At 40.0% G+C, this 13,273-nt stretch overlaps 1 protein-coding gene across 1 annotated transcript in view; it reads left to right on the top strand.

The window, feature by feature from the left end:
* Positions 1–13,273, top strand: part of ADCY2 (adenylate cyclase 2) — a 433,799-nt gene that overhangs the window by 367,264 nt on the left and 53,262 nt on the right. Inside the window, exons 17-18 of the mRNA XM_004274498.4 lie at positions 1,599–1,718; positions 9,898–10,067. Of these exons, the coding sequence (XP_004274546.1) occupies positions 1,599–1,718; positions 9,898–10,067 (290 nt within the window). The remainder of the gene's footprint in view (positions 1–1,598; positions 1,719–9,897; positions 10,068–13,273) is intronic.

Genomic DNA, 13,273 nt, shown 5'->3' with positions numbered 1-13,273 from the left:
AAAACTTTCACAGGATATATTTCTACTCATTGTACAGCAAGAATTTAGTTTCTTCTTTATATGCTGATATAATCAAGAAGGATTTTTAAAATTATTTTAAGATCTCAGGTGCCTGAGGCTAGTAACCGATCAAGCTAAACAGTCTCCTTCTATTTGTTGTATCTTGATTCTTTAATATTTAAATCAGTTGTATGTTGGGTCTGTCAAATCTAAATTTTTAACATTTTGGAACCTTATGTTTGCCAAGCAATTCCTTCATTTCTTTTCCTGATATACTTTTTTCCAAATAATTAGCACATTTATCTTTCAGCCAGGGGTTGTGACATTTTTGATAAATTCTTTAGTAGTAAATAAAGAAATCTACTACATTTATTTGACTTTTCAATCAGCGTTTTGCAGCATTTTATCAAATGGGCAAAAACACTGTACCTAGTATCATTCTTGGAATCTCAGAGGAAATGTTCTCAAGAATATACTATTTAGTATATTTAAATATATCCATATATTTATTTAAATGCCTTCTTATTTACCTCAGTAAATTACTGTAGGTATTTGACAGAAACTCTGCCATCAAAGGAAACAAACCAAAGAAAGGAAGGAAACAAAAGCAACCATTGAAACGCTACAGGGAAGTTTTACTTTTTAGACCTGGAATATGAATGGTTAGCCCTGTGCCGAAGACCTAGCCTAGTTTCATGGATGGGATGAATCTCTTTCATAAGGGAACCTGGCCTGAGTGATGCTCTAGTTTACCTTCACTGAACACTTCTCTGACCCGCAGCCGTGGTATGGAAAGTAACTGATCCTTGGTTGCCTAACAGTTTGTGCTGCAGCTCGTCTAGGAAAGAGACAGAAAGGGAGAGAAACAGAGATAGAGACAGAGAAGGAGAGCGAGAGAGTGACACTTTTCTTCTGGGTGCTGGTATTGGTGACCATTACATAAGAGCTAATCATTTTTATTTTCTCAGGATTACTTCTTTCCTTTTGAAATCAGGACCCCCTTTCCAATAGTCCTGAGAGTATCCTTCCTTTCCAAATTCAATCCCTCGTGATCCTGAGATGCCAAGCACTCACAAATAATAGAGACAATGCCAGTTACTGCATTTTTCCCATAAAATTGTTTTCTTAATATAAAAAAAAAAACTCATATAACTGCATTGACTCATTTAACGTTTGAGCCATGATGGTGAAGATCCTGCAAAAACACATTGTGAAGACTCCGATCTCCTGCTGCAGAATTGAAAGTGTGAGGGTTGTGATGTCAGGTCATAATTCTAACCAAACCCTCTGCCCTGTCCTTGGTTCATTTTAAAATTTATATTTAACAAGGTGCTTCTGTTGTCTTTAACGTCAACTCGGGAGTTCTGGAATTCACTATGAAGTGCAGAGCACAACAAGAGTTATTTACTTATTCAATAGAAATTCTGAAAGCCTCAAAGAGAAGATGAAGGGATTAGCCCCGGAAGTAAAGATGCTGAGTTGCCCACACAATCCTGCTCACGGAGGTGACAAAACACGTCATTAATAAACTTGGCACCCACCTGCTAACTCTTTACTCTCCTTTGCGCTAATTCATTGTAAAAACACTTTCCTTGCAGTTTTTCCTGAGCGAGTCAGAGGAGACAATTCTTCCAACTGCCAATGCGTCAAACACAAGTCTTCCTGCCTTATACAGTCAGGTAGCAATGCTGCGTGCGCAAAATTTGTTTTTCCTGCCGGTAAGAACATCTCCCTCGTTATTATTGCTTTTGTTGTTTTCCTGTATGCTGTTACATATTGAATGGCATGGTCTGCACCTCATCTGTTGTAGACTTGACTTTTCTTCTTCAGATTCCATATCTGAGTATGTCCTGACCGAGTAAAAATTGCCAGGCTTCAGCAGAAAGTCGCAGCCAACGGGCACCGATTAGACCACATGTGGAAACTTCCAATGGCATTTTGAGGCTCTCACGGATGACTCGTGCCTTTATTCTCTTAATGCTACATTTTAATTTTTTTTATTGAAGTATAGCTGATTTACAATGTTGTGTTAATTTCTGCTTTATAGCAAAGTGATTCAGTTATACATATATATATATTCTTTTTCATATTCTTTTCCATTATGATTTATCACAGGATATTGAATATAGTTCCCTGCGCTATGCCCTAGGACCTTGTTGTTTATCCCTTCTGTATATACTAGTTTGCATCTGCTGACCCCAAACTCCCACTCCATCCCTCCCCCCACCTTGGCAACCACAAGTCTGTTCTCTATGTCTGTGTCTGTTTCTTTTTCATAGATAAGTTCATTTGTGTCATAGTTTAGATTCCACATATAAGTGATATCATATGATATTTGTCTTTCTCTGTCTGACTTACTTCACTTAGTATGATAATCTCTAGTTGCATCCATGTTGCTGCAAATGGCATTATTTCATTTTTCTTTACGGCTAAATAATATTCCATTGTGTATCTGTACCACATCTTCTTTATCCATTCATCTGTCGATGGACATTTAGGTTGCTTCCATGTCTTGGCTGTTGAGCATAGTGCTGTGATAGGGGTGCATGTATCTTTTTGAATTATAGTTTTCTCTGGGTGTATGCCCAGGAGTGGGATTGCTGGATCATATAGTAACTCTATTTTTAGTTTTCTGAGGAGCCTCCATACTGTTTTCCATAGTGGCTGCACCAATTTATCTTAATGCTACATTTTATAGAATGTATCCCAGCATGTAGCATTCGATTGTATGTCACTGAATTGTTGCTTACAGATTTTGCTAATTGTTCCAGTGAATTAGCGTTAGCTTCCTGACTCTGTGATGACAGGGACCACAGTTCATATTTCTCCCTCTCCTTTGGCTGCAAATGCTGTCCAGTAATTGTATCTTCAAATTCTCCTTACTAACTGACCCTTACTAAGGGCCTAGATTGAAATTTCAAAACTTACTAACACATCAGTCATTTAAATGAAAGGAGTTAAATCAATTATTTACTGCTTAATAATTTCTTTCTTCCATGAATTGTTTGTGCAAAAAAAAATGATTTTGATACTCTCCTTTCCATTTTCTGAATAATTGTCTAAAGGTAGCATAGACTCTTCCCATTTTGTTTGTGTCACATATTCCAGGCCCTGAAATTGGTCATTTAATATGTATATTTTAAAATTTTTCTACCAATTTTTAAAAACTCCATTAGCTCTGGTGATAAAGGAAACTTCCTTTCTTTCTCCCTTTGATATTAGGCTTTGATCCTTTTTCCCATCTCATCATTTCAATTTCCTGGGACGCTCACAGCTCTGTGTACAGAGAGTAGGGTCATCTGGTGTTCCTTTAAGCCATGACAGCTAACCGGAGTCCATAGCAATGTCCCCACAGACTCAGGAAGAGAGGATGGCATAAGCTTCGTCCCATATCCACGGGGTCCTGGCCTTCATGTTAGGCATTATTGTGAACCCCCGGGAGGACTGGACACCATCTTTTCTATTTCAGTTATGTGAAAAATGAGGGATGGGATTCATGATGAGCGTTCATTGGCTGTGACCTCACTGTGGGCAGTTTGGAACCCCGTTCTTTAGAGAATGATTCAAACTACCTGTGTGGTCTGGCTCTTCCTCCTTGGATGGATGGTATTAGCACACACATGGTCCATCTGCCCCTGGAGGGAGGACGAGCCTCCAAACCATCCCCATGCTACATTCATAAGGCACTTTAACAACTTACAGGAAACATGCATCTTCATAGGAAAGGAAAGTATAGCCGGCAAATCATCTTGTTAAGAAAATCTCTCTATCCAATATTTCTGGGTTGAACAGCTCACCGTCCTTGGCCCCCCTAACAGCAATAAGGTCATCAACCTGAATTTCATTTAAGTAAGTCTGCACATGATATCTTATTTTCAGAAGAAGCAAATCATTAGAAACCCAAAATGGCAAAAAAGAACATTTCCTCAACCTTCAACGATTCTGAAAAAGCACACGGTAGACTTTTCAAAATCTAGGTCAGACTTAGTCAGTAGGCTACTATTGTTCCAATAATAAGTCCTCAGAAAGAGGATTATGATGGGCTTTGCCAAGGAAGCCCCTCATGCTCATGTACTGTCTGTACAGAAACGACATTATTAACTCATGAGTTTAGGGGTCCCAGAGGAGCCTGCAGACATCCTGGCTTCCCTCTTAATAGATTGGAAGGAACATTGGGAAAGCCGTTTGTGGATGTGCATGATGTCTGCATCATTACTCTCAAACCTCATCATAGATGACGCCTGAGGTTGACAGTGGATGTGAAGGAGCATCCACAGGCACTGATGCAGGAGGTAAAAAGTGATATAGCTCTTCCTAATGGCCATTTATAACAGTCATCCAAAAGCATAGAAGTAGACATAGTTTGCACCCTGCAATACTGACTTTAATGGCCGTTTATAACAGTCATCAAGAAGCACAGAAACAGACATAGTTTTCACCCTGCAATACTAACTTTAATGGCCATTTATAGTAGTCATCAAAAAGCATAGAGGGCTTCCCTGGTGGCAGAGTGGTTGAGAATCTGCCTGCTAATGCAGGGGACACGGGTTCGAGCCCTGGTCTGGGAGGATCCCACATGCCGCGGAGCAACTAGGCCCGTGAGCCACAACTACTGAGCCTGAGCGTCTGGAGCCTGTGCTCCACAACACGAGAGGCCGCGATAGTGAGAGGCCTGCACACCGCGATGAAGAGTGGCCCCCTCTTGCCACAACTAGAGAAAGCCCTCGCACAGAAATGAAGACACAACACAGCAAAAATAAATTAATTAATTTATAAACTCCTACCCCCAACATCTTAAAAAAAAGCCTAGAAACAGACATAGTTTTCACCCTGCAATGCTAACTTTAGAAAGTAATTTTAAAGGTGCAAAGATTTAGCTACCAGGGTGTTCGTCGAAAGGTTTATGTAACAATAACAACAAAGAAAGGAAAAGAAAGCAAACAACCTAAAAGTTAGAATAAATTTAACTGTTTAAACAAATTTTGTTATGAACATACAATAAGATTTATCCAGCCGCTACAAAAGATGTTGTAGAAAACTATTTAATGACATAGAAATATATACTTATAAGCTATTAAGTGAGAAGTATCATTTAAAAACATTCCAAACAATCCATTCCCAATTTTCTAAAATAATAATAGCAATAACAAGTAGCACACACACCAAAAATAAAAGCTGGAAAGATATGCAAAACAAGTAATCATGGGTCAAGTTGGATGTTGGATTATAGGAGATGCTTACTTTTTATACGTGTCCTTTGTATATTTCCTAATTTTTAACATCAGGTGTATTATTTCTGTAGCAGAAGAGAAAGTCATTTAAAAATGTCCAACAGAATCAACCAGAAAGAATCTTTGCCATGTAGGCAGTTCACACTATATCAGGCATGTATATCATTTCATCCACAAAACTATCCTGTGAGTTAGATATTGGAATAACTGTTTTCCAGGTGAGGAAACTGAAACCAAAAGATACTTAAGTAAGTTGCCAAAGAGGACAGTGGCTGCTCCCTTGGTGTCAAAATGCAGGTTGATTTCATTGATTAATATATGAAAAGTATTAATAACTATATGAACCAGTTTTAACTTAGTTACCTAATATTAAGTAATAGTAATATATTATATTTAAATAATATGAACAAATAATACTTAATAAAAATATTAACTAATAATTATATTAACTATTAAAACTATATAAAAATAAGGTTCTTAGTAATAGTGTCCTAATAGAACTCAGCTCAGGAGCCTACAGCCAGAGCTCTTGACATCCAGCGACCTCCCTGTAGGGCTACCTTATGTAGGAGAGGCAGCTGATCTTCAGAGCTCCCAGCCTGGCCTTCTTCCGTTATTCTTCCTTATTCACACATTCCCTCTGTCGCTACCTTCAGGGTCCCAACCTACCTTTAATGAATTCCCACATCACCTTACACATGGCCTCCAAGCCTTCTAGAAAGGCTTATTTAATAGAAAATGGACTAAAAGGCTACTTCCCATAACATATGTATTTTAGTAACCCTAACCCTAACCCTAACCCTGAAATGTGAAAACGTTTTAAAAGCCTAAGAATGAATTTTAAAATGTGAAATCATAGACATATTTTATAGGCATTGGCACATATTTCAAACTAGGGGTGTTTCAGAAAACTTTTAGAATCCTACTGCCCCCAGTCCCCTGAAATGCACATGCACACATTGACACACACACACACACACACACACACACACTCACTCACTCACTCACTCATGTAAAGAGCTCATTATTCTGCTTCTCATTCACTTAGGCTGAACTGTTGATAACATTCATTCTAATAATGATTTTCAGCAGAATTTTAGCAGCAGAATCCTTTTTAAAATCAAATTTTAGGGTGGGGTGGAGGGATAGATTGGGAGTTTGGGACTGACGTGTACACACTGCTGTATTTAAAATAGATGACCAACAAGGACCTACTGTACTGCACAGGGAACGCTGCTCAATATTCTGTAATAACCTAAATGGGAAAAGAATTTGAAAAAGAATAGATATATGTATATGTATAAGTGAATCACTTTGCTGCACACCTGAAACTAACACAACATTGTTAATCAACTATACTCCAATATAAAATAAAATTTTTTTAAAAAAGAAGAAAAATAAAATAAAAAGTCTTACAAAGAGCTCCAGTTTATAACAAGAATAGCAGAATTTATATGGCTTCCCATGGGCCAGGCACTGCTCTGTGCACTTGACTTTTATTATCTTCTTTAATCTTCACAAGAATGCGTCAAGGTGGGCTTTATCGTCCTCCTTACCTTGGGTCACCTGTGCAGGGGACAGGCATGCCTTTATTTGTACCAGCGAGCTGCTTTATGAGTCGAAGGGCGAGACGCTGAGTGGGGACCTCGCCCGCTGCGCATTCCCAAGGCGATTTCGTGGCTTTTACGGAGCAGTTGTGTAAGACAGTGACTGCTGACTAAAGAGCTGGTTAAAAACCAGGGATTCTCAGACTCTTGGTGGGATTGGATACTTGTGAAAAATCTAACAGTGGATGAGCCCCAAAATGAACTAAAGAAAGAAGACATACAAAGTGCAAGCCCGTGTTTTATTCGATTCACCAGAAAGAAGCCTGTCCTGTCAGGTTGCTGTGCACATGCCCACAGGAATGCAGGGACCCCCAGACAGTTTGCGGGGCTCCCTGGGCTGCTTCCAGAAGCTGTCCCAGCACCGATGCCCGCTGAATCACTGAGCCTCACACCTGCCCTCTGAGGGCAATACTTAGTCATTAAGTATTTAAGTAATTAATTTAAGTCATTAAGGTAATAATGCAAAGTCCCCTATACGTGAGGGCTGGTTTCAAAGCACAGGCTATCTCTCCCTCACCCTCCACTTTAGGGAGACTGAGTCGGTGGTGCCCATCCACTCTCTCCCAGACGTCTTGATTCTGTCCTTCCTCTCCGCCAGCAAGATGGTCCCATCAGGACACATTTCCTCTCCTCTTTTCCTCTTCCTATTCTCTGTCGTGGGGTTATCAGTGGTCAGAATAGTAGAGAACTGACCTCAGGAAATTGTGGCCAAAGAAGTTGCACTTACAAACTCTCAGCATTCCCTAAGCCGCCACCACCCATCATGCTCCTTGCCTAGGGATGCTTTACTTCCCGAGGACTGACCCAATGCTTGTCGGACCCAAGGGAGTTAATTGCTGGTCTTCCTCTGAAGCTGAGATGCCAGGTCGCAGTCCTCACTGGTGAGGATCTGCATTGATCCCTGTGTGGGTGCCTCTCACAGGGAAGAAGGTGCCTGCTAGGACCACCGCAGCTCATCTTCCGACTTTCCTTTCTCCCCCAAGAACAGGACTGATGCACTAATATTAGTAGCCCTCCCCATGGCTGACTGTAGATGACCTTAGCTGGGGAAATAAAAGGAAGGGTTAGAGGGCTTCCCTGGTGGCGCAGTGGTTGAGAGTCCGCCTGCCGATGCAGGGGACACGGGTTCGTGCCCCGGTCCGGGAAGATCCCACGTGCCGCGGAGTGGCTGGGCCCGTGAGCCATGGCCGCTGGGCCTGCACGTCCGGAGCCTGTGTTCCACAGCGGGAGAGGCTGCAACAGTGAGAGGCCCGCGTACCGCAAAAAAAAAAAAAAAAAAAAAAAAAAAAAAAAGGAAGAGCTAGAATGACAAAAATAAGTAGTTTATACATGGCTTATCCCATATAATGTAACTAAAATGGAATAGCTTACACACTGAGCTATTTTTTAAAGGCAGGATTTATCAAACATCAGTGGGATCTATGTTTTATTAAAATGATTAAACTTTACCGACTGCTGCTTCTGCTGCAGACACGCTGAGATAGTAGCTAACCCTTGTTATTAAAACCCCATTATCCAGCAAACAAATGCTTTGTGAGAATGATAACTGTTTCCACTTAGCGGGCACCTCCTGGCCTGCAGGGCCGTGGACTCCAAGCTTTACGTGCTCTTCTCAGTGACCTAGAAGGAGGACATTATTACCCTCATTTTACAGATGAGGACACTGTGACACATGCATGTTAGGGCACTGGCCTAAAGTAAATCCACTAACGAGTGATTGGAGCAAAACTGAATCCAGGGCTATCCTGTCTTGACGATGTCCATTGTGGTAAATGGAAAAGTGCTAACACAGGGCAGGCCTGCCAGCTGCTTCCCATGGACCACAAAAGATGGACCGTGCTGGCCTGCTTCCTCACACTGGGGTCTTTGATGTCTTTGGTGCCTGTCCACTTCCAGGGCAGTCATGACTCACCCAGGTCAAAGCTTTTAGGGTTTTTTGTTGTTTTTGTTTTGTTTTGATTTTCAGTTTCAAAATTTACTATCAAACGGCAGTACCCAAGACAATGTGGAACTAGCATAAGTAAAAACATATAGACCAATGGAACAGGATTAATAGTTCAGAAGTAAACCTTCACATTTATGGCCACTTGATTTTCAACCAATGTTAAATCTTGCTGTTTCTCCTTTTCTTTTTTTTTTTAACTTTATACGGTGCTACAGTTTATTTTCAATCATATTCTTGTTGCTGATGTTGAAGACTCACCACTGGATTCCTCTCATGTCCTCCAGTTTTCTTAATTGATTTTTTATCTGGGATAAAGACCCATTAGTAGTCTGGTGAAGCCTGTGAACCCTTAGGATGTTGTGGGTTTTTTAAGTTTATTGGAGTATAGCTGATTTACAGTGTTGTGTTAGTTTCAGGAGTACAGCAAAGGGATTCAGTTATACATATACATATATTCATTCTTTTTTAGATTCTTTTTTCATATAGGTTATCACAGAATATTGGGTAGAGTTCCCTGTGCTCTACAGTAGGTCCTTGTTGGTTATCTATCTTATATAGAGTTCAAAGCTTTTAGTTTTTTTAAATCCTTTCTGTTCTAGGTAATCCCTCTGACACACAACTGCTTTTTAAATAAAACGTCTAGGCTTTCTTATACCTTTAATAGAACTACCTGTAATGATTTGTATCCTCTTAATGAATTCAATCATTGAAAGCCCACAAAAGATTCTGTGTACTGTCATTTTGTTTTAATCTGTAAATGGGTAGGGAGCCATATTGTTTTCATTTTCAAGAAGCAAAGGACATTGGCTAATAATGACATAGCTTCAATATAGATTTCTAAAAATTATTTCTGAAGAGTATTTGGCCATATGCACGATTATTTTTTTAAACATGCTACGCTGGGTGAGCAAGCCATGTCATGAGTAATTCTTTTCTAAATGCAGTGTGTTTAGTCATGTATCACCGAATCAAAGAGCAGACAAATGCATCTGCTTTCACAGGCAGTCTGGGAGTTGACCAAGTGAGCTTGATGGGGATCCCCAATTTTAATTCTCATGTTGGCATTCCTCAGAAGAGATCCCAGGTATTCACCTGACGTATTTCCCTGTTCCAGTACTTTATATACAGCTGCATCCTGGGATTGATATCCTGTTCGGTTTTCCTGCGCGTGAATTATGAGCTAAAGATGCTGATCATGATGGTGGCATTGGTGGGCTACAACACCATCTTTCTCCACACTCACGCCCACCTCCTGGATGACTACAGCCAGGTCTTATTTGAGAGGTAACCTGCTTCCTCTTCCTTCTCTTTAGTTCTTTCATGGGATGTTGGTAACATAAGTATGCGTGGAGTAAATGCAAATTAGCAATAGCACTGTCATTGGGAATCACTGTGTGAGTGTTTCTTTGAAATGATGATTCAGGAAGAGAATGTGTGTTTTTTATTACAGATTACACAGAATAGGTATTATCACATATGATCAGCAGATATGAAATGGTTTAGAGAGAGGATTTGTGTTATAATCTGTACTATATCGATAAGAATATCTTTTCTTTCACGTTCAGCTTTATTGATATTTTGGACTGAAGGATTTTCAGGGCGTTGTCCTGTGCATTAAAGGTTATTGAGCAGCATCCCTGGCCTCTACCCACTAGATGCCACAAAATCCACCCCCCCCACAAGTCATGACAATTGAAAATGCCTCCGGACACTGAGGAATGTGCCCTGCAGGGCAGTGCGGCCCCCAGGTCACAACAACTGAATCCGTATACACAAAAGTACAGGGACAGTGAGTGGTTCCATTCACAAGTTATAGTGACTGGAAGTATAACTTGTTGGAGATAAGATCAAATTTCTTATTGGAGATTTCCTAAAACATCCTGGTGTGGACGGAATCCTACTGGTTGTGTTTACTCTGCCAGCCTTAGGACTAGATGCTTCAAGAATGATTCTCCCAGGTCCACTCCCTTGGACTTATGAAACGTTTCCTGTTATCAAATTACTTCTATAAGCTAATCATAAATATGTATTCCCTGCTTGAAAAAGAAGTTTTCATCATGATATTCTCCATCTCACATCTTAACAGCAAAAACACATTTTGTATCAAGTGTCAGGTTTATTTCTGGACACTCCAGACTTCAAGTTTTTCTATGAATGCTTTGCATAATCCCCCATAATATTTCTATACTTCTTTTAACATAAAATAAATGCCTTAAATACTTGCATAGATTTTTTTTCCAATCTTTATTGGAGTATAATTGCTTTACGATGGTGTGTTAGTTTCTGCTTTATAACAAAGTGAATCAGTTATACATATACATATGTCCCCATATCTCTTCCCTCTTGCGTCTCCCTCCCTCCCACCCTCCCTATCCCACCCCTCTAGGTGGTCACAAAGCACCGAGCTGATCTCCCTGTGCTATGTGGCTGCTTCCCACTAGCTATCTATTTTACGTTTGGTAGTGTATATATGTCCATGCCACTCTCTCACTTTGTCCCAGCTTACCTTTCCCCCTCCCCATATCCTCAAGTCCATTCTCTAGTAGGTCTGTGTCTTTATTCCTGTCTTACCCCTAGGTTCTTCATGACATTTTTTTTTCTTAAATTCCATATATATGTGTTAGCATACGGTATTTGTCTTCCTCTTTCTGACTTACTTCACTCTGTATGACAGACTCTAGGTCCATCCACCTCACTACAAATAGCTCAATTTCGTTTCTTTTTATGGCTGAGTAATATTCCATTGTATGTATGTGCTACATCTTCTTTATCCATTCATCTGATGATGGACACTTAGGTTGTTTCCATCTCCGGGCTCTTGTAAATAGAGCTGCAATGAACATTTTGGTACATGACTCTTGTTGAATTATGGTTTTCTCAGGGTATATGCCCAGTAGTGGGATTGCTGGGTCATATGGTAGTTCTATTTGTAGTTTTTTTAAGGAACCTCCATACTGTTCTCCATAGTGGCTGTACCAATTCACATTCCCACCAGCAGTGCAAGAGCGTTCCCTTTTCTCCACACCCTCTCCAGCATTTATTGTTTCTAGATTTTTTGATGATGGCCATTCTGACTGGTGTGAGATGATATCTCATTGTAGTTTTGATTTGCATTTCTCTAATGATTAATGATGTTGATCATTCTTTCATGCTCAGACACATCAAACACTTGCATAGATTTGTTGCTCCGGAAAGATGGTTTGTGTTGGCCGCTTCACCAATAGAGGCCCAGTGTCAGGAACGTGGGCATCTCACTGTGTAAACGTTTCTTCCCAATAAGAATGCTTTTAGAAACACAACTGCACCACATTCTCCTCACCAAATTTAATTTTCGTCATCCTCCACGCCATGAAACCCTAACAATCTGTAGTCAGGATGAGGATAGTGGAGTTGCAAAAATACAGAATTGTATTAAGGAAATAATATGATTCCTTAGCCAGGATAAAAATGAAATTGAAGTTAATTTTCCAATAACTTCTCAAAATTGCCAACCAAACACACTTTAACGTTTCCCTACCATATCCAGAGAGCCCGTATTGAATCCCTAAGGAAATGTAGCATCGCTGATCTTGACACACAGCTAAGAACACTACTCAGTTTCCCTTTATTAAATTTAAAGCTCTTGCATACGCTGCACATCCGAAGCAAACGTAGAAATTAGATTAGCAAGTTTCTGATGGGGAGGGAAATACTTTGGGGATCTGAGGGAAACAGGCCACCTCTTATTAGAACCCCAGCAGCAGGGAAGTAGCTATTTGGTTAAAGAAAAGGAGTTTTACTTTCAGAGCCCTTTTGTTTCATTCAAGGTCTTCTGTGTGTGTTCTCTTGGCTTTGTCTTTATAATCACCTTAAAGCTAGGTAGGGCTCATGGAACAAGCCTCAGGCACCTGCCTTCACTGCCAACGGTAAGCCAGCATCCTCTCTAGGATGGGTGCAACTGCCGTACCATGTTTAAGCCCTGCAAACTTCCGCAGAAATATTAACAGGAATTAATTTCCTTTTGTATTGAAATGTAAATTCAGTGAACTTTACTCTTAAGTGGGAAGTCTTAACTCTCTCCTAATTAAGGAACTTCTGCATATATTGATCTGCTATACATACTTATAGTTTTTTGTTCTTAAAGAGATAGCATTATGTCCTTCAAATATTATTAATGACTCCTTGACTAATCACAGAAAGAATAAGCAACGCTTTTGGTTACCTTCCTTATCATTCTATCTATTTCCCATTTCATTATTAATAGGACAGTTCCCAGAATGTGAGCAGAAAAAAAGGAAAGGAAATTAAACATAATTATAGGAATTTTACGAAGGAGTTTGACTAAGGTTTCTGCGTGAGCTGCCACAATACTCCCGGAAGCATTCCTCTGCCAGAAGATGACTATTACTGACAAAATAGCATAATACCTCAAAATTAACAAGTGTTCTCTAATAGCAGTTTAAAACGAACACCAAAGGAGAGACCTTTGAGTGGCAGCTTGGAATCCCCTC

This window comes from Orcinus orca, chromosome 3, assembly GCF_937001465.1.
Source record: "Orcinus orca chromosome 3, mOrcOrc1.1, whole genome shotgun sequence".
Taxonomy (NCBI): domain Eukaryota; kingdom Metazoa; phylum Chordata; class Mammalia; order Artiodactyla; family Delphinidae; genus Orcinus; species Orcinus orca.
Note: the sequence above shows the minus strand (reverse complement) of the source record. Positions and strands in the feature narration are given on the sequence as shown.